Raw genomic sequence first — 20,097 nt, forward strand, 5'->3', positions numbered from 1 at the left:
TAAACTCTAAAAATGAACTTTTTTATTTGACACACTTCTTTTGTTTTGTTTTAATATTTGGACACTTTTTTTGACACATCCCGCTTTCCAATAGTTACAGATGAAATGTTTTTAAATGTCTTTCCTTGACAAATATAAAAACACAATCAAAAGACTTCTGATAAATAGGCAGAACATTTAAGAGTGCTGATTTTGCCAGAATTAAAGCCTTTTATTTCTCATTCTCAAAACAGTACTTCAGTACTTCAATACTTAACACATTGTCCTTTAGCAGCAATTACAGCTTTGATTCATGTTGGATGTCTCTCTATTAGCTTTATCCATTTTAATGTTGGCATTGTCTTCCATTCCTCTACGCAAATGTTCTCCATCTCTGCCAAATTACATGGAGAATATTGAAGTACAGCAGTTGTCACAGTCTGGGCTTTGACTTTCAGCAGACCCACCCCCCCTCCCCCAAGCCGTTGCTGTATCATTTTTGCCCTGTGCTTCAGGTCCTGTTGGGACATACACAGATGAGCCAAACGTGAAGACCATTTTCTTAATATATGCCAGCACAGTCCTCTGCCAGCTAAACGGTGCATGTGGACCTGGTCATTCAGGTGATATAAATGAAAGCAGGACGCTTTTGACTGTGGACTGGAGTTAGCCTGGTCTGAAGTGATGTGGTGTATTCCTCCCATAAATAAATTAAAAATGTCTGGCTTGCCCCACAGTAGCTTTTCTATTGGTTCACCCACATCGCACAACATTCTGTTGTAGAGGTCCTGTATGAGTGGCAGTTGGAGGGCAGCTGCAGTGATGTACTAGGCAGATTCTACCACTCTCTGCAGGGCCTAGTGTTCAGCAGCAGTAGCGCTGCTGTGTCAGACCGTGATGCAGCTTGTCAGGATGCTTTCCACAGTGGACCCGTAGAAGTTGCAGGGGAGCTGTTGTGGCAGGTTGACGGGCTGTCGAAGTGGAGGCGTTGTGGGCTTTACCAGCAACAAGGCCATCTATAAGGCACAGACCTTACAGGAAAGAATCTGAGTGGCTGCTCTCTACCCTGGTCGTGCCACAGTAAGCCCCACAGCTGCACGCTGGTTATCGACTGTCTAACTCACGTTTATCTGATGTGCTGAGAAAGCTGAGACCTGCTGATATTGAGGGTGATGTACTCTGTAAATTGCTGCAGTTATTTCAAGTAACTGTGATCAGGTGGTTTAATATTAAGTGTGACAGGCCAGTGTGCAACTAGCATGTCGACACTGTCAGATTTGGAGAGTTGGAAGCCTATTTGTCTGCCCATGACAGTTTGCCCTTGTCACTCAGGTCTTTACACGCTGTTTGACATGCTCTTGTGTTACAGGGTGAACAATGTTATTCGCTTTATCTATAGTACAGAGAACTCAGCCCCACTGCTCCACAGCTCAGTGCTGGGGGGCTTTATCCCCCATTGTCAAGGCGCCAATAGGTTCATGTTTATCTGCTTCAGAGAATCCTGTTCTATTGGCAGTTCTTCTCTACAGGGACTAGATGAGCTAGCTGTGTGTGTGTGTGTATGTGTGCATTTGCACATCTGTGTCAGCAATGGGTGCAACTTAAAGTAGCTGAATGCATTCATTAGAATGGGTGTCCACAAACATTTGGACATACACTGTAACCAATATAATGTATTCAAATTTAAAGCAAAAACAGAAGAAATCAATGAGAGGCCAAAGCTCTCTGAAGGCAGTGTGGAATACCAGTACTCCAGAAGCGTGGGCTTATGAAAATGAATATGAATGTACATATCTAAAATCATAACGTACAGCACGATGTTCAGTGTTTAGAAACGTCCTTGCTGTTGAATTTTATCAGTGCTGTCCATTGCTAAGCTGTAAACACAGCAGAAGTCAGTGGAAGTAAAACTCCCACTAGGCATTGCTCCCACTACATTGAACATTTAACAGGCCCTCTGGCTGTGTTACTACGCCACAATGCCTTGCCTCCATCTCTCATGTGACCCAGCACTTCAGTTTGGCCACAGTGTCTGACTCTGACCGGCCTGGCTTGTGTGACTCCTGTGGGCCTGAGCGAAGAGCATGTAGCCTGCAGGGCTGGGCAGTTGGCACCGCTGCCTTGGCCTCTAAAACCATCACACATCGCACACATCCTGCAGCAAACCACACAGCTGACAACTCACTGACCCAGGGCCATGTACACATGTGCGGGTGTACACACACACCCCCACACAAGAGTGCACGCAGGGAATGCTGCAGAGTTATGACCTCATCCTTGCAGTGTCCCCTTTTGTCCATTTTATGAGCTCCATGTAAGCCAGTCTGTTCACACGGACCACACTCCTCAAAATGATGGCGGAAGACTATGTTGGGTTCCACTTCTGTCAGCCAAGAATAGAAGGCTGAGGATGCAGTGAGCACAGGCTAAGGACTGGACAGGAAAGGCGTGGCTTGGTCTGATAAAGGCTGGACTTGGACTGATGAACACTCCTGCTTGATTCATTTGCTGCTTTCTTTTATTTAGCATGTGTGTTAACCTGCTGATATTGAGGGTAGTACTTCTTAAATTGCTGCAGTCATCTCCAGTAACTGTGGTCATTGTGATGGGTTAATATTTAGTGGGACCGGCCAGTGTGCAACTAGCATATCAACACTAGCATATGTTGTTGTAGAGGTCCTGTATGAGTGGCAGTTGGAGGGCAGCTGCAGTGATGTACTAGGCAGATTCTACCACTCTCTGCAGGGCCTAGTGTTCAGCAGCAGTAGCGCTGCTTTACCAGACCGTGATGCAGCTTGTCAGCATGCTTTCCACAGTGGACCCGTAGAAGTTGCAGGGGAGTTGTTGTGGCCATCTATAAGGCACAGACCTTACAGGGAAGAATCTGAGTGGCTGCTCTCTACCCTGGTCGTGCATGAGTGGAGTCAGAGGAGATACTGATGGCTTTCCTCCCGTATCTCTTCCTGGTCCTGTATGGGTGGGAGGGCAGCTGCAGTGATGTACTGGGCAGTTTCTACCACTCAGGATGCTTTCCATAGTGGAACTGTAGAAAGTGCAGGGGAGCTGTTGTGGCAGGTTGACTATCCTCAGCCTTCGGAGGAAGTGGAGGCATTGCTGGGGTTTCCCATCGACAAGGTCACCCACAAGGCATCGTTTTGCGTGAGAGGTATGAGATACAGTGATTTTTACTCTGTTTTGGGTTGAGTTAAAGAATTTTCCTTGTGTTTTAGGCATACATGATTTTTAAGAGAGTAGCAGCTGACCTCAAGAAAATAGCATTTAATTTTGCTCGCTCGCTTTCACTCTCGCTCGCTCTTTCTCTCTCTCTCTCTCTCTCTCTCTCGCTCTCGCGTGTCTCACTTCCGGAGTTACGAGACTGTGAGGATGAATCACTTCCGGACTTACGAGACACTGAGGACGAGTCAACAGACTGGTCTCTACCTCACGCCCTGGCTTAACTGGTGGATTCATGTGTCCGTCATCTGCTCCTCATCTGTAATTGGTGGATTTGTGCGTTGGTCTATGTTTTGTGTGAATCTGACCAATGGACACTCAGAGGCTCGCCTTCTGCCTCTCGCCCTTTAAATGACGTTATTTGTAAATTCCACTACTTTTGTAAAAATAAAATTTCAAGCACCAAAACAGTTTATCCACATGAGTAAAGTTATGTTTACCCAGGAAATAATAAGATTCTTTAGAATCTGGCCTTAGGTTTTCAGGTCAGAGAATCTCTTCACACAGTGCTCTAGATCACCTTACCATTCAGTTCCCGGTTCCTATAAAACACTGCAGTCTAATGACTTCATGTGTGTGTGTCTGGTTTAGAACTTTAGGAGACAGGGCACAGTTTTCCCGCCAGTGAAGCAGAGTGATACAGATATTCAAGTTTTCATGTTCCACTATAAACTGTTGTTGGCCTCTGAGCATGCTCCTTACTGCAGCAGGCTGGGAATAATGTCCGTTAATGGTGCTGTGAAGATGGAGTGAGCACCATGGTAAAAGCAAAGTATTGGAACTGGATCAGGCCTAAAATAGTCAATACCCGATCCATTTAAGTAAGCCTGGATCCTGCCTGAATCGGATCCACTGGATCATCCCGGGACGTCTCTAGTTACGACATCCTCAGGGTTGACATACAGATGATATACATATGCGTTGTTTCACACTGTTTCTGGTAATATTAAATACTATATTACAGCACAGACATGTGGTTCAAACATTGCCTGAATCTGTAGGTTGAGACGTACGTCTTATTTTAGACAAATTAAATGAAGAAATCAGTTGCCATGCTGTGATTGACCGATAAAGACACTGCCGTCCTCGTTGTTTTCAGCTCCGTGCTCAAGGTCTGGCCTGGCGCTGGTCTCTTTGGTCGCCTGCATTGGATTCTGACTTCACTTTCTCCCATTTTTCAGTCAAGGCCATCTGTAAGGCATAGTCCTTTCTCTAGAGAATAGCTGTCCTACTATCTGGTGGCTGTGTGAAGGACGCAGAATCTCGCTTTCTCCCTCCCTCCCCTCTCTCTCCCTTTCTCTCTCGCTCGCTCAAGCTCCCTCTCATTTTCCGTTATCAGCGCGAGTGTTTATATCGGGAAAGCAAATATTGATCCCTGTGTGGCTTTAACCTCTCTTTTTCTCATTAGTGCTTTCAGGAGAGTAGATGAAAGTCAAAGCAAGTGTGTGCGCGTGTGTGTGGACACGCCCATGTCCTCAAATAGAATGTGATACAGAATGTGTATTATCAGACCCCTTTGAGCACCACTCGTTTGTTCTCTTAGGCAAGACATGCCAATACCACAATGGGACACAGTGACTGTTAGTGATGTCCCAATTGGATCCAGTGAACCAGTGCAGATACTGGTGTATTTAAATGTATTGAGTATGTCCTCTGTTTACTCCAGTTTGGTTGAGGTGTTGTAAAACACCATCCACAGCCTGTAGCAGTGAGGCATGTTATCAGAATCAGATAAGGCAGCAGTGGGTGAATCTCAGTGGCAGCAGTGGGGGAACTATCTTACAGCGGAACACAAAATTTGATTATCTGCAAACTCTGACTCTCTTACTGTGTTTGAAGTGACCGCCTTTCCCATAAAGGGGGTCTCGTACAGTCTATTTTTAGTTTCAGCTCTTTACCACAAGCGATATGCCCCCAAAACCATGTAAACCATGTAAAAAGTAAAATGTTTCCCTTCCTTTCTTTGTAATGTTTTCCTTTACGTTTATCAGTCACTTCCTGTGTTAGCCAGCTGGCATCATTAGCTGCAGCTGTCCAGTATTTTAGTATTCTATTAAAAAGCCAACACCTACATAGTGGCATTTCTACCAAATAGCCAACACCTACATAGTGGCATTTCTACCAAATAGCCAACACCTACATGGGGCCATATCTTACACCCTGAACAAGGAGCGTCACAATGCTCATTGCCATCGTACACACCTCCAAAAGTCTATTTTCACACCTACTGCCTGCATCGTTTAAATAGCAACTGTGCTTGCGAATATATCTAAAACAACTGAAAACAACCGAGCCGCGCAAGGCAAACTTTTCCTGCCGTTACTGTGTAGCACGCAGTTGACAGCTCACCAAAAGTCGATAAAATAGGGCCCATTGTGTTACTTTTACCAAATATCCAACACTATATATATATATATATATATATATATATATATATATATATATATATATATATATTACTCTAAAGATGCTTCACCCAAGGCTTGACTTTACTCAGTTTTGTCTCATACAGTGATGGAAGTCGATGATGTCGTAGCTAAAATAATTATTTTACGATGTTCCACATATGTTAGCAGATTTGAATTTCAAGAAAAGAGTAAATTAACTGATGCTCATTAAAGATGTTAAACATTTAAAATGATCATAAAAAACTGTCAAGCTATAGTCACTTGTAATAAAAATAGCATTCTGCTGTAGCATTTATTACCAGACTACAAAACCTTCATTTTTCCTAAATTATGTGGCTGCATTACGGCATGAAAAACTGGATCTGGACATCCCTAGTGACTATAGTGTGTATGTAAGTATGTATATGTGTTCATGATAGATGTACTGAATGAGAAATACACGCTATTGTACTCTGAACTGATCTTTATTATTCTCTCTATTTCAGTCAGAGCGTGCGATTGTGCAATATAATAGAGGTTTTGTAAACGCACTGACAAACGTCCTACAGTTATTTTGTCACTCAGGCTAGTCATTGTCAATCAGGCCAGTGACACACACACACGTTTGACCAGAGGGACACAACAAGCTGTTTTCTCAATGCAACATAGGTGGATGACAAGAAAACGTCTTCACCATCACCTCCTCCCCCCTTTGCTTCTTCTTTGCTCTGTCATAGGCTGTCGTTTCTGAGGAAAGATAAAGGCCTCCAGTCTAGCTCTCCGCCTAGACTGATAAAGGCTCTTTATTTTGCCTTTCATTGTAAGAAGAAAGGCCTTTGAAGGGTGAAAGCTGTTTACTGAGTGACAGCTCAAACAGCCCAAACATAACTCCACAAAGGTGCAAACACGAGGGTGACTGTTTCCAAGCTTTTTCTGCAGTTTTTTCACCCAATTTCTAGGACTCCCCATCATACAATGCTACCAGCAGTAGGAAGGAGAAGGTTAGCACGTAGCCTTAGCGCCCTTTTTTTTCGAAATAGGTATTGGATATTTGGCAGAAATGGGTTTTGGATATTTTGGAGAAATTACGCTATTTAGGTATTTGATATTTGGAAATGACAGTATTGGGTATTGTCTCAATTTAACCGTTGGATTTTTGGTATAAATTGCACAATTTAGGTGTTGGATATGTGGTTGAAATGACACTATTTTACTATTGAATATGTAATGTGTATTTAGTAAAAGTGACTCTATGTAGGTGTTGGATATTTAGTAGAAGTGACTCTATGTAGGTGTTGGATATTTAGTAAAAGTGACTCTATGTAGGTGTTGGATATTTGGTAGAAGTGACTATGTAGGTGTTGGATATTTAGTAAAAGTGACTCTATGTAGGTGTTGGATATTTAGTAAAAGTGACTCTATGTAGGTGTTGGATATTTAGTAAAAGCGACTCTGTAGGTGTTGGATATTTGGTAGAAGTGACTATGTAGGTGTTGGATATTTAGTAAAAGTGACTCTGTAGGTGTTGGATATTTAGTAAAAGTGACTCTGTAGGTGTTGGATATTTAGTAAAAGTGACACTATGTAGGTGTTGGATATTTGGTAGAAGTGACACTGTAGGTTTTGGATATTTAGTAAAAGTGACTCTGTAGGTGTTGGATATTTAGTAAAAGTGACTCTGTAGGTGTTGGATATTTAGTAAAAGTGACACTATGTAGGTGTTGGATATTTAGTAAAAGTGACACTATGTAGGTGTTGGATATTTAGTAAAAGTGACTCTATGTAGGTGTTGGATATTTAGTAAAAGTGACTCTATGTAGGTGTTGGATATTTAGTAAAAGTGACTCTATGTAGGTGTTGGATATTTAGTAAAAGCGACTCTGTAGGTGTTGGATATTTGGTAGAAGTGACTCTGTAGGTGTTGGATATTTGGTAGAAGTGACTATGTAGGTGTTGGATATTTAGTAAAAGCGACTCTGTAGGTGTTGGATATTTGGTAGAAGTGACTATGTAGGTGTTGGATATTTAGTAAAAGTGACTCTGTAGGTGTTGGATATTTAGTAAAAGTGACTCTGTAGGTGTTGGATATTTAGTAAAAGTGACACTATGTAGGTGTTGGATATTTGGTAGAAGTGACACTGTAGGTTTTGGATATTTAGTAAAAGTGACTCTGTAGGTGTTGGATATTTAGTAAAAGTGACTCTGTAGGTGTTGGATATTTAGTAAAAGTGACTCTGTAGGTGTTGGATATTTAGTAAAAGTGACACTATGTAGGTGTTGGATATTTAGTAAAAGTGACTCTATGTAGGTGTTGGATATTTAGTAAAAGTGACTCTATGTAGGTGTTGGATATTTAGTAAAAGTGACTCTATGTAGGTGTTGGATATTTAGTAAAAGTGACTCTATGTAGGTGTTGGATATTTGGTAGAAGTGACACTGTAGGTTTTGGATATTTGATAAAAGTGACACTATGTTGCTGTTGGATATTTGGTAGAAATGCCACTATGTAGGTGTTGGATATTTGGTAGAAATGCCACTATGTGGGTGTTGGCTTTTTGGTAGAAATGCCACTATGTGGGTGTTGGCTTTTTGGTAGAAATGCCACTTTGTGGGTGTTGGCTTTTTAGTAGAAATGCCACTATGTGGGTGTTGGATATTTGGTAGAAATGCCACTTGGCCACTATGAAGGTGTTGGATATTTGGTAGAAATGCCGCTTTGTAGATTTTTACATTTACATTTATGGCATTTTAGCTGACACTCTTATCCAAAGTGACTTACAAGGTTACTTGTATTACAGAGGTGGGCCAATGTAGTGTTAGGAGTCTTGCCCAAGGACTCTTATTGGTGTAGCGCAGCATAGTCACCCAGACCAGAAATCGAACCCCAGTCTCCCACATGGTGTGGTAACTCACTGGCAGGTAGTGGTGTTATCTGTTGCGCCACACCAACCACATGGATAGATGTTGGCTATTTGGTCAAAATGACACTTAGGGATTGGGTATTTAGCAAAAATGGCAGCAGAGAGAGATCTAGAGAGAGAAGGATTAGTAACTTCTACAGCATTATTGAATCTTCCCTTCCTTTCTTTCTGTCTCTTGGGACTTTTGGGTTAAGACCGTTGGCATGACAAATCTCTCCGATCATCCTTCACAGCGAAGACTTCGTTCCACCTGTTAGAGCTCTAATGTAGCATGAGAGGAGGGAGAGAGAGACAGCCAGAAACAGCAAATGCTGTAAAAGTAGGGTCTGAATAATCGTAGTTCTTAAGCCATTGTTTGTTATAATGGTATTTAATTCTCCCTAGGTGCTTAACATAATGTCACGGTCATAAAACATTTTAGAGAAGGCAAAAAAAAAATCTTATTTTTATGTTCAGCTTATTTTAATTTCTCCTGGGCTCCCAGTCATGAAATGCAATGCTATGTAAAGGCAGCAGAGATTTTCAGATAGTGTAAAAGAACAAAGCCTTGAGGTTTTAGATTGACCGGAACAAAATGTGAATATATTTTTATGCCTTTTTGAAATAATGACTTGTGTTGTGCTTACAGACTTCCTGAAACGTAAGTTGGAACAGTATGTGCGGAACTTGATCGTACCTGTGCGGATTGTGCGGATGGAGCAGCGTTCCGGTCTGATTCGTGCTCGACTGAAGGGGGCGTCGCTCTCCACTGGTCAAGTCATCACCTTCTTGGACGCTCACTGCGAGTGTACCATGGGCTGGCTGGAGCCACTACTTGCTCGGATCAAACAAGACAGGTAAACTCCCACAGTGCAACACTGTCAAACAATATGGGGTAAACCCTACAACTCCCACAATGCAATGTTTCAGTAATGAGAGTCAGTGTGCATGAAATAGCTGAGAGAGATGTGTAAAACTACAGATGACTACTAAGAGTAAAGGATAATAAAGACTTTCTGGATTTTGATAGAGATGTTTTCTCCTTAGTGAACAACATGCCAGCAGTGAGCTCCTGCTGATTCATAGCTGTTACTTTGTTTTAAATGACTGACAGAAGAAACTGACATGCTAATAGTGCCCCCTACTGGGTGCAGATCACATGTAACGCAAACTAACAAAATGCTCATGGTAGTGGCTTGGATGATAGGTAAGGGGAAAGAGTACTTTATTGTCACAAATATAAATTAGTTATCATTGCAAGACTGTTTTGGACCAATTGTATGCTGTTGTATGCTGGAGAAATGGTCAGGCATGAAGACCTGAGTGATTTGATGACTGACAGTTGTCATGACCAACAGTGGTCCAATGAAGGAGGCAAGAGAAATGGTCAGACGACAAGACCTGAGCAATGTTGACAAGGGTCAGATCATTATGGCCATTTTGATAGGTACATCTCAGAAACGTTAAAGCTTAAGGGGTACTCCTGGTCAGCAGTAATGAGTACCTTATGACAGTGGTCCAGTGATGTCAGTGGTGACAAGATGTTACTGAGGCACAAGTCACAACCCTGTTCCTTATGGACTGTAGAGCTACAGAGTACCCATGCTGACCCTTGTCCACTATCAGAAGCCTCTGCAGTGGGCAGACGAGTATTGGAGCTGGATCTTGGAGTTATGGAAGAAGAATCATCTGAACTGATTTCTTTCACATCATATGGACCGCCAGGTACATGTACACCGCTTTACCTGGAGAAGTGACGGCACCAGGATGCACTGTGAGAAGAAGATTCACTGGTGGAGGGAGCGTGATGCCCTTGAAGTGTTCTGCTGGGAAACCCTGGGCCCGAGCATGATTTTGACATCTCTACAGACCAGGCATGCCTCTTTATGGAAGATAGAAACGTGTTCTGCTGGGGATTGATCAAATGTTATGAAGCAGTTTGGCCTTGTCAGATCGGAGTTTAAAGCCACTAGATCCACAGAAACGCCTGCATCAGGGCCAGAAATGAATGAGGTTTCTTGAAAGTAATAAAAGTGCCTCTGAAATTCTAAACACTGGTGGAAAACTCGGCCCTGTAATGAATCCCTCTCTAAGGCCAATGTTCTTCGGCTTAGCGTCCACTGGCAGAGGGCGAGTGAAACATGAAGTGGTTTTTGATTAAAAATCCTAAAATCAATTCTGTTATAGCAGCAGTAGAGAACACTGCACACAATGAAAACACTCCATCTCCAACACCTGAGTCAGCAAATGCCGCAAACGTAACCCGTCAGGCCACTTCTAGATGTAATGCAGACATTATAGAAAGCAGCCATGCTTATACAGAAGAAGTCATTATTACACTGCGTTGGTTTAATTAGTGTTTGTGGTGGTTTAATTAGCTTTGTCTTCAGTGTTGACACTGTCTCCATTGTGTTTGTGCGTGTATGACCGGCTCTGTTAAGCTGGACACAAGCCATTCTTACATGGTGGCTGTGTTTGTTTATGTACCACATGCACCTTATCATGAGAATTTTTTGAAAGGAAGATTGAGGACCTCAGGTCGATAACAATTCTTGGCGAGGAGCCGCCAACTAATGGAATGACCGACCTGAAAGTATTGGAGACAAGGTGATACACACACTCTGTGAAAAAATGCTAGTAATTCCAGTTACCTGCAAAGCTGTTATGTACGTTTGTATGATAACGGTGGCTGTGATTTCACTGTCTGTTGTGAATGATGAAATTCTACACTCTTCAAGGTCAAATTTATCTTCATAAGGCCTCAGGAATTCTTATTTGTGCAGGTCAGGGTTGCAGATCACATGTAACACAAACTAACAAAATGCTCATGGCAGTGGCTTGGATGATAGGTAAGGGGAAAGAGTACTTTATTGTCACAAATATAAATTAGTTATCGTTGCAAGGCTGTTTTTGAACAATTTTGCATATGCAAAATTCAGCATATGTTGTATGCTGGATAAATGGTCAGGCATGAATACCTGAGAGATTTGGTGACTTTGACAATTGTCATGATCAACAGTGGTCCAATGAAGAAGGTAAGAGCAATGTTGACATGGGTCAGATCATTATGGCCATAACGATAATACCGTATCCTGCGATGTTAAAATGATGACGGTATCTCTGAATAATGACAGCATTTCAAAATTAGGACATGTCTGTTGTTTAATGAAATGGCAGAACAAGCAAGCTGGTTCAACCAGTCTGCTAAATCTGCCTGAAACAGTCGAAAACACTCCCAAGACCATTCACACGACTTTGTGCTCTCCGATATGAGGCCTTATTCACTAAACATGTGTTTGTGGGTTCGATTCCCGGGCTCGGCAAGCTGCCACTGTTGGGCCCTTGAGCAAGGCCCTTTACCCTCTCTGCTCCCTGGGCGCTGGAGTTGGCTGCCCACTGCTCTGGGTGTGTGTGTACTCACTGCCCCTAGTTCACTAGTGTGTGTGTGGGTGTGGGTGTTAATGACCACAGATGGGTTATATGCGGAGGATAACATAGTACAGTGAAAAATACATGCACCTTTACCTTTAGTTAGCTGTGCTTTAGCATATTGGCTAACTTACCTGAGCCTAGATAGCCAGCTATGAGTCAAACACAGTAGAACTGGTCTCTCATTATCGCCTCTCTGTTACGGTGTCAAACTCGAACACGAGTTTTTATCATCAGCACTTGTGTTCGTAGGGCACCAGTTAGTCAATAGTAGCGGTGCTGGGCTGTCTGGTACTTGGAGGTTCAGTAGCTGAGCTAGCTAAGCAAAGACTAGCTTAGCTAGTGGGCTCCAAATCCAAAACCATGGAGCAAGAAACTTCAACAGCAGACGCTCGATCCCATGTTTATCAGTGCGCTTTCAGTCAGCCAGGCTTGAGCATGTTCTGTGGTGAGTGGATCCTGCTCATGCTGCTAACTGAGCTAAGACTAACCAGCTTCTTTGTGGTCGTTAGTTGTCGGTGATTTTAGCTTGTTACCATTTACATTTTACATTTACATTTACGGCATTTAGCAGACGCTCTTATCCAGAGCGACTTACAAAGTGCTTTGCTATTTACCCAAGAAAAGCCTCAGCTAGTTAGAATAGACTAATAGTTCAAAGGATACCTCTAAGCTTTAGAAGTTACTAAACACAAGACAATAAGGTGACCATAGTACTCTATTCGTCCAAGTACTCTCTGAAGAGGAGGGTCTTCAGTCTGCGTTTGAAGACAGCGAGTGTTGGACCCAGGGGATCCTCGTTCCACCACTTTGGTGCAGGACAGAAAAAAGCCTGGACGCTCGTCTTCCGTGGATTTTGAGGGATGGTGGGTCGAGCCGAGCCGTACTTGAAGCTCGAAGGGCTCTAGGTGCGGATCGGCTTTTGACCATTGCCATCAAGTACGGAGGGGCTGGTCCGTTCTTGGCTTTGTAGGCCAGCATCAGGGTTTTGAATCTGATGCGGGCAGCAGCTACAGGAAGCCAGTTTAGCATGTTTAGCATGTAAGTGTGGAATGAGCAGTGGGAAACTGCAGCAGTTTAAATCACTAATTTCTGAGTAGCTCTTATATTGCTCTTTACAAAGAGCCATTTAGATCTTCAGAAAGTAGTCATTCAGATGAGCATTTATTAAATTATAAACAGCCAGCAGTCAGAGCACTGTTGGGGTTTTATAGGCAGTATTTTTCCCTCCAGGCATTCATATGACAGATTTTTGATGATGGTGAGAAATTTATAGAACTTTTACAGCAATGGTTCTGTGAAATCACAATTTTCACCATTTTCCACTTACCCTAGATGTAGAGCATGAGCTAAGACACATTCAGTGTCCAGATTATGCTGCTTTAGTTATAAACTGGCACTTGTGTTGCTGACTAATGTTGCTAATAAACACTAGACATCAACGGTCACCCGAATCACACGTCTCACAGTCATAAGGACTTTACACATTATTATTATGATTATTTTGAAGCTGTTTATATATACCAAACAGAATAGGACTCTCTTGAGCAGTTAAACATGAACCTATTGGCACCGTGTCTAATGCCAGGCGTGGGCTAGAGGGGTATAAAGACCCCCAGCATTGAGCTGTGTTCTCTGGAATGATGGTGCTCCATCCAGTACATTCGGCATGAGTTGGGGATGAGGTGGGGTGGTGATCCTCCAACATCTAGATCTCATAATGCTCTAATGCTCTTGGCACTGATTGCAATCAAATCCTCACAGCAGTGCTCCAAAATCTAGTAGAAGTGTAGACAGTTACTCTAACAAAAGCAGGATAAACTCTTTATAGTATCCTTGATTTTGGAAGAAACGAGCAAGAAATGAGCAGGTGTCCCAATACTTTTGTCTATACAGTGTAGTTAAAGATTTAGGTGACTATTGACTTGTGTTTGTTAGCAGCGTTAGCCTCATGGCTCCGGTTTACAATTAAAGAACCAAACTTTGGACAGCAGAATGACTAGGTTGATTGACTGCATGAACGCTACAAGTGGGGAAAACTGAAAATTTGCTGTCGTCAAACCACTCCTTTAATGTCTGATGAAAACTGATGAAGTGGTCAGTGACTGCTAGCCCACTGTGCCCGCAGCGTCCAGCAGACTGCACTGGTTTCCTAAACAAGGAGTTATTGACTGCTGTTGAAATTGTTCAGTATTGATTGTGTGTTTGAAGGGCCTAAACCCTTACCTGTGAGAGGTTTAGTTGGCCACACACACACTTAAGCCCACACACACACAAACACGTATATACACAAGAATACACAACCTTGGCTGCTCGGACCCTGTTTGGCTGGCAGGCAGCAGAGAGATCAATAGCTCTTAGTTGAGCCAGCATTTATTTATTTATTTATTTATTTATGTAGAGTTAATTACATTTGTAGCTTTGGTCTCAGGGTGTGTGCGTGTGTGTGTGTGTGTGCCTGGTTTTGCGCGCGCGTGTGTGTGTGTGTGTGTGTGTGTGTGTGTGTGTGTGTGTGTGTGTGTGTGTGTGTGTGTGTGTACACTCCTGCACATGTGTATGTGTTTGTATGTTTAAATGTGTCAGCATACTGTTATCATAAGGTGTGTGCTTGTGTTTTCCTTCCATGAAAAGTCTCTCTTTTTCTCTCTCTCCCACTCACACACACTCACACACACACACACACACACACACACACACACACACACACACACACACACACACACATACACAGACACACACACACTCTCTGATTCTCTGTGTGTTTGCCTCAGGCAGCCTGTGAGGGGATCATTAGCAGATGAGGCAGATGAAACTCTAGCATGCTGAATCTACTGTGTCCGCAGGCTCTTAAGCGTGCGTGCGTCTGTGTGTGTGTGTGTGTGTGAGAGAGAGAGGGAGAGACAGAGAGAGAAAGCCAGCGTGTGTGTGATCCATCATCGTTGGCAGTACTAGAATGGCGGTGGGCTGCTTGGTGCTGATTGATGACACAGGTTTACTGAGACGTCCCCTCTGATTTGTGTCTGCATCTGTTTGAGAAAGTCTTCTGTGTGGGTAGGGGGGTGGGGGTGGGTGTGTGCATTAACTGATGTCCAGAGCCAGTCATAAGAGAATAAGTTATTCGAATAGAGAGGAAAAAAAAGGGTGTGCCACAATATAAACCAGTCAACATGATTGTGTCTGTGTGTGTTCGGCAGGAAAACTGTGGTGTGCCCCATTATTGATGTGATCAGCGATGACACGTTTGAATACATGGCGGGGTCGGATATGACGTATGGAGGCTTTAACTGGAAACTCAATTTCCGCTGGTACCCTGTACCCCAGCGAGAGATGGACCGCCGGAAAGGAGACAGAACACTGCCTGTCAGGTAACACACACACACACACACACACACACACACACACACACACTTGCACATGTACAAAACGATGCCCTGATCTGTACATAGTGGGACTGTCAACTTGCTTCATAAATAGGATTACTGCGATTGGTCGATGTAATCCATGATGACGGGGGGTGGAAATGCATTCCATCAATAATATAGGGAGTAGATCCACCCTCAGAATCAGCGAGGTTCCTGCCTTCTCAGCGCATTAGAAAAATGCACGTTACAGGGTTGATGACGAGTGCAGAGGTAGGCCGGTAATACCACTACATTATTAAGCATGCATTAAGCATGCACTTGCATGTTTGAATCCAGTCATTTTTCGGCTATTCCAATCTAAAGTTATAGCAGCTGTGGTAGAGTGTAGTGCAGTGTATGAGCACCTGAAGAGAAAACACTGAACAATTCTGAGCAATGGACTTCCAACACTGGATTACACTTTGGAAAAGCTAGAATCTGGGTGTTCATGTGCATTGGGCTTGATGGAGTGTGTACCTTATCTAGTTGTTTTGTTTCTGCCATTATATTAAGCACATGCTTTGTTCAGGGAATGCCATAATTACAGCAGATCACAATTAAATTACAGAGGCCAGTTTACTTAGATAAGATTTAAATGGGAATATCTTTTGGAGTTGCACTACAATAGACCCTCTTTTTTCTCTTTGGTTGCAATGCATCCTGGGGATTGTAGTGCAGTGGATTAATATTAATAAAAAAAATCTAAACCGTTTCAAGGCACAAAGCAGATTGGATTGTGGCCCAAGGGTCTTGCACAGTCTAATTAAATGACTTAAACCTAAACATAGTCATTCAGACTGGTTTGGTGCGAAATGCTCCAGTCTAGATTTGTTCACATTGGTGTTCAGTGAATGTCTGAGCAGTGTAGAGCCTCTTAAAACTCTCTTACTAAAGCAGCTAGATAATGTTGCCTCAGCTGAATATGGAGTGAAATGCATTGTGAGTCTCCTGCAACTAAGCAGCTGATGTACATCCGTCAGCAAACAGTAGCAAAGGCCATTGTAAATGCCAGCTGAACCACTGAAAATAAACAGCAGACTCTTAAATCTCCTAAAATCTCTAGCGAAGCACGAAAAAGTTCATCATCTTCTCTGAAGCAGCTAATGCTGGTTTGTTATTGGGGCTCAGTAAGCCGCAAAAGATGCAGGCACGGGATGCTTAAAAAAGTGGCAATTATTGATTCATGCTTTTTAATGCTGTTTAGTAGCTTAATAGTTCACCCCTGGTTAGTGCAGTAATGAGGGAGATTTAATGAGAGATTATGGACCCATTTCTGTCATAGCCATTACTGTGCCATTACACTGATGGATATGACTGCTGATAAATAGTGACCTTTATTTCAATGACTGCATTCTGTAAAATACTGTTTGCGAAAATCTCTTCCATCCACTGGTGTCTAAAAGCAAGTTTTGTGACAAATGTGTCATTTGCTGGACAACCCAGACTGTTAAAAAAAAAACTTAATGTACTTTAAAAGACTTTTAATTTTTCCCCTTTCCTCCCTATTTGGTACTGCCGATTAACCCACCATCCCCTAGAACTTGCAGTGCTCCCAGCTTAGGTAAGGACTTAACACATGCTCCTCCGATACATGCAAAGCCATCTACCCCCTCTTTTTTGACTTTCCGCCAGTGTGGAAGCGTCGGGTCCTCAGTTCCGGCACACCAGCCAACAGCACGGCCAGTTGTGCTTTCTCAGACTCCGGCCGCTGATGGCAATACGGCATGGCTTGGGAGTCGACCTCGCGACCCCCTGGGCCATAGTGGTAGAGGACTCTCGATACCCTGCTGGCTACTTTAGACAATACCTCTCATTCCCTGCACTCAACACTGGAAAAACAGAACCCCATTCAGGGTCAGACTGATACAGCTGTGCTGTGTTAAAGAGCTCCATGTGAGATCATTCTCACCCACTGCAGAAAAGCTGTACAGCGGTACACCAGTACTGACCCCCTGCTGACGGACCTGTGCTGAATTACACAGTACAGCTTAGCGCAGCTGCTGTTACCACACCTTTACTGTTATAAGATTTATTACATACTGTTATACACTGATCAGCCATAACATTAACACCCCTCCTTGTTTCTGCACTCACTGTCCATTAGATCAGCTCCACTCTCCATACAGGAGCACTTTGTAGTTCTAGAATTACAGACTGCAGTCCATCGGTTTCTCTGCCTACTGTGTTAGCCCCCTTTCACCCTGTTCTTTAATGGTCAGGACCCCACAGGACCTGGTGTGTGTTGCGCTGGTACGAGTGGATTAGACACAGCAGTGCTGCTGGAGTGTTTAAACACCTGTGTGAACAGTCCACCAACCAGAAATATCCAGCCAGCAGCGTCCTGTGGGCAGCATCCTGTGGGAAGCATCCTGTGACCACTGATGAAGGACTAGAGGATGACCAACACCAACTGTGCAGCAACAGAAGGGCTCTCTTACTGACTTTACATCTACAAGGTGGACCAACTAGGTAGAAGGGTCTAATAGAGTGGACAGTGAGTGGGCAGTGTTTAAACACTCCAGCAGCACTGCTGTGTCTGATCCATTCATATCAGTGCAGCACACACCAACACGCCACCACCACCCAAATACGACCTGCCCTGTGGTGGTCCTCTGAGATCCTGACCATTAAAAAATTAAAAAAAAAAAAAAACAGGGTGAAAGGATGCTAAGAGAAAGTATACAGAGAAACAGATGGACTATAGTCAGGACTATAGAACTACAAAGTGGAGCTGATCTAATGGACCATGAGTGTAGAAAAAAGGAGGTGGTGTTAAGGTTATGGTTGATGGCTGTATATTATTTCTACTGAGTAATAATTACTGGGGGAACAAATGCAGGCTTGTACACTCAGCATAATGTCATAATCATCACACATATGAACAATATTCATTTAATTTAGTAGATCAGTGAAGAAAATATTGATATGTAACGCACACAGGGCAGCAGATAAAGGGACGTGACGGTGATTAGAGTTGAATAGTTATGTAGCTGCTAGCGTTAGCCTCATAGAAACAGCGTTGCAAGCTAGAGAGGTTTATGCTTTTGACAGGATTGTGTTTTGTGCTTGCGAGAGATTCTGGTTGTGTTTAAGGATGAAGTCTGAAGTCCTTCTGTGTGACGCTGCTCCAGATCACAGTGTTTTTTGTGTTCCTCTCTGACACACACACACACACACACACACCCTGCAGCCACACAGACGCTGCTGTTTTTGATGGAAGGCCTTTGCTCTCACTGTTGCAGCGTGTTTTTCTGACAACAAAGCAGCTTAACTTCAACAACAACAAATCCGCCATGTAAAAACAAGCTCGCCGTGCCGATAACAACAACAGGTCCTCACTTGTGGAAAACAGGAGAGAAGGATGGACGGAGGGCAAACAGGAAAGAGCGGAGTGGCCAAAGAAAGAGAGAGAGCGGGAGAGCGAGAGAGAGGGAGAGTGAGAGAGAAGGATGTTGTTCTGAAGTAGATGAGAGTAAAAGTGCCATTTCCACTGAAGAGCTCTTTCCCCCGAGTGACAAACAGAGATGTTTGTTCCTGAGATAGAAAGAAAGGAGAGAGAGCGCGAGAGAGAGAGCGAGAGACCTGGAGAAAGATTAAAGAGGAGAGAGCTACTTGCTTGTGTAAGAGAGGGTCTAGACCCTTAAGCGCCTTCTTTGCATGCTAAGTCTGCCTGTGTGTGTGTGTGTGTGTGTGTGTGTGTGTGTGTGTGTGTGTGTGTGTGTGTGAGAGAGAGAGAGATAGACGAGAGTCGGGTCTCATTGGGTTTGGATAAATATTTCAAGCCTAAAAGGAAATTCCACTTTTTTCCTGCACAGTTCGATTGGTAAGGTGTGAGCCGTTTTATTCAGGGTGGTTTTATTTCTCTACAGTGGTGGTGATGGGGACTAGAACCAAATGTCCAAATGCAGTGAGCTTAACACATGCCCTCTGTCTCTTCTTACAATAAACAATCAAATGAAAACACAATCAAACCTATTTGCAGTAAACCAATCAAACCAGACCCATTCAAATATCTAAACACAACTAAAAGAACAAGCGCTTTCACTAAATGACCCTTTTAATGACGACTGCAGTCTGAGAATTATTCAGCCCCTTTATGACCAGCATCTTTAGTACTTAGTAGAGCATCATTCTGCTGTTATGACCTGCTGCAAACGTGATGCATAGCTTCCAGCTTCTGGCAGCGTTCCTGAGGAATCTAAGCCCATCCCTCATGGGCAGTGGCCTACAGTTCACTAATATCCTCGGCTTTGCTTTTGCTGCATCCAACGCCATTAGATTCCATCATAGATGCGGTTCAAGTCAGGAAAACGTGACGACCACTCCAGAGTCTTCCAGGACATCTTCTAAAACCAAGCTTTGGTGGACTTTGAGGTATGCCTGGGATCCAACGATGCCCAATCTTCAGCTTCCTCACAGAAGGGTTGAGGTTTTCACCTAGGATTTCCAGAGACCCGATTAAATCCCTCTTGCCCTTCACATGCTGCAGAGCACCACCGAGCCACCACCGAGCCACCACCGAGCCACCACCAAGCTTCACTGTAGACAGGGTGTCCTTTCCAGCATGTGGGCCTTACTGTGCAGACTTTAACCTCAGTACCTGCTGCCACCGATCTTGCTGCAGCTCTTTTGCAGTCACTTGTTATTTTTTTGGCCACCTCAGGAATCTGGTGGTAGCCGGTGATAGCTTCTTCCTCCTGCCACGTCCAGGTGGTGTAGCCAGTGTTCCTTTTACTCTGTACTTGTGAATTCTGCTTCCAGCTGCAC

The 20,097-nt window shown here is 43.4% G+C and overlaps 1 protein-coding gene across 4 annotated transcripts in view; it reads left to right on the forward strand.

Moving 5' to 3' along the window:
- Positions 1-20,097, forward strand: part of galnt1 (UDP-N-acetyl-alpha-D-galactosamine:polypeptide N-acetylgalactosaminyltransferase 1) — a 155,251-nt gene that overhangs the window by 115,336 nt on the left and 19,818 nt on the right. For all 4 annotated transcript variants that reach the window (XM_072692097.1, XM_072692107.1, XM_072692115.1 and 1 more), the window contains 2 exons: positions 9,150-9,357; positions 15,124-15,294. In XM_072692097.1, the coding sequence (XP_072548198.1) occupies positions 9,150-9,357; positions 15,124-15,294 (379 nt within the window). The remainder of the gene's footprint in view (positions 1-9,149; positions 9,358-15,123; positions 15,295-20,097) is intronic.

Source organism: Salminus brasiliensis, chromosome 1, assembly GCF_030463535.1.
Source record: "Salminus brasiliensis chromosome 1, fSalBra1.hap2, whole genome shotgun sequence".
NCBI classification, from domain to species: Eukaryota; Metazoa; Chordata; class Actinopteri; order Characiformes; family Bryconidae; genus Salminus; species Salminus brasiliensis.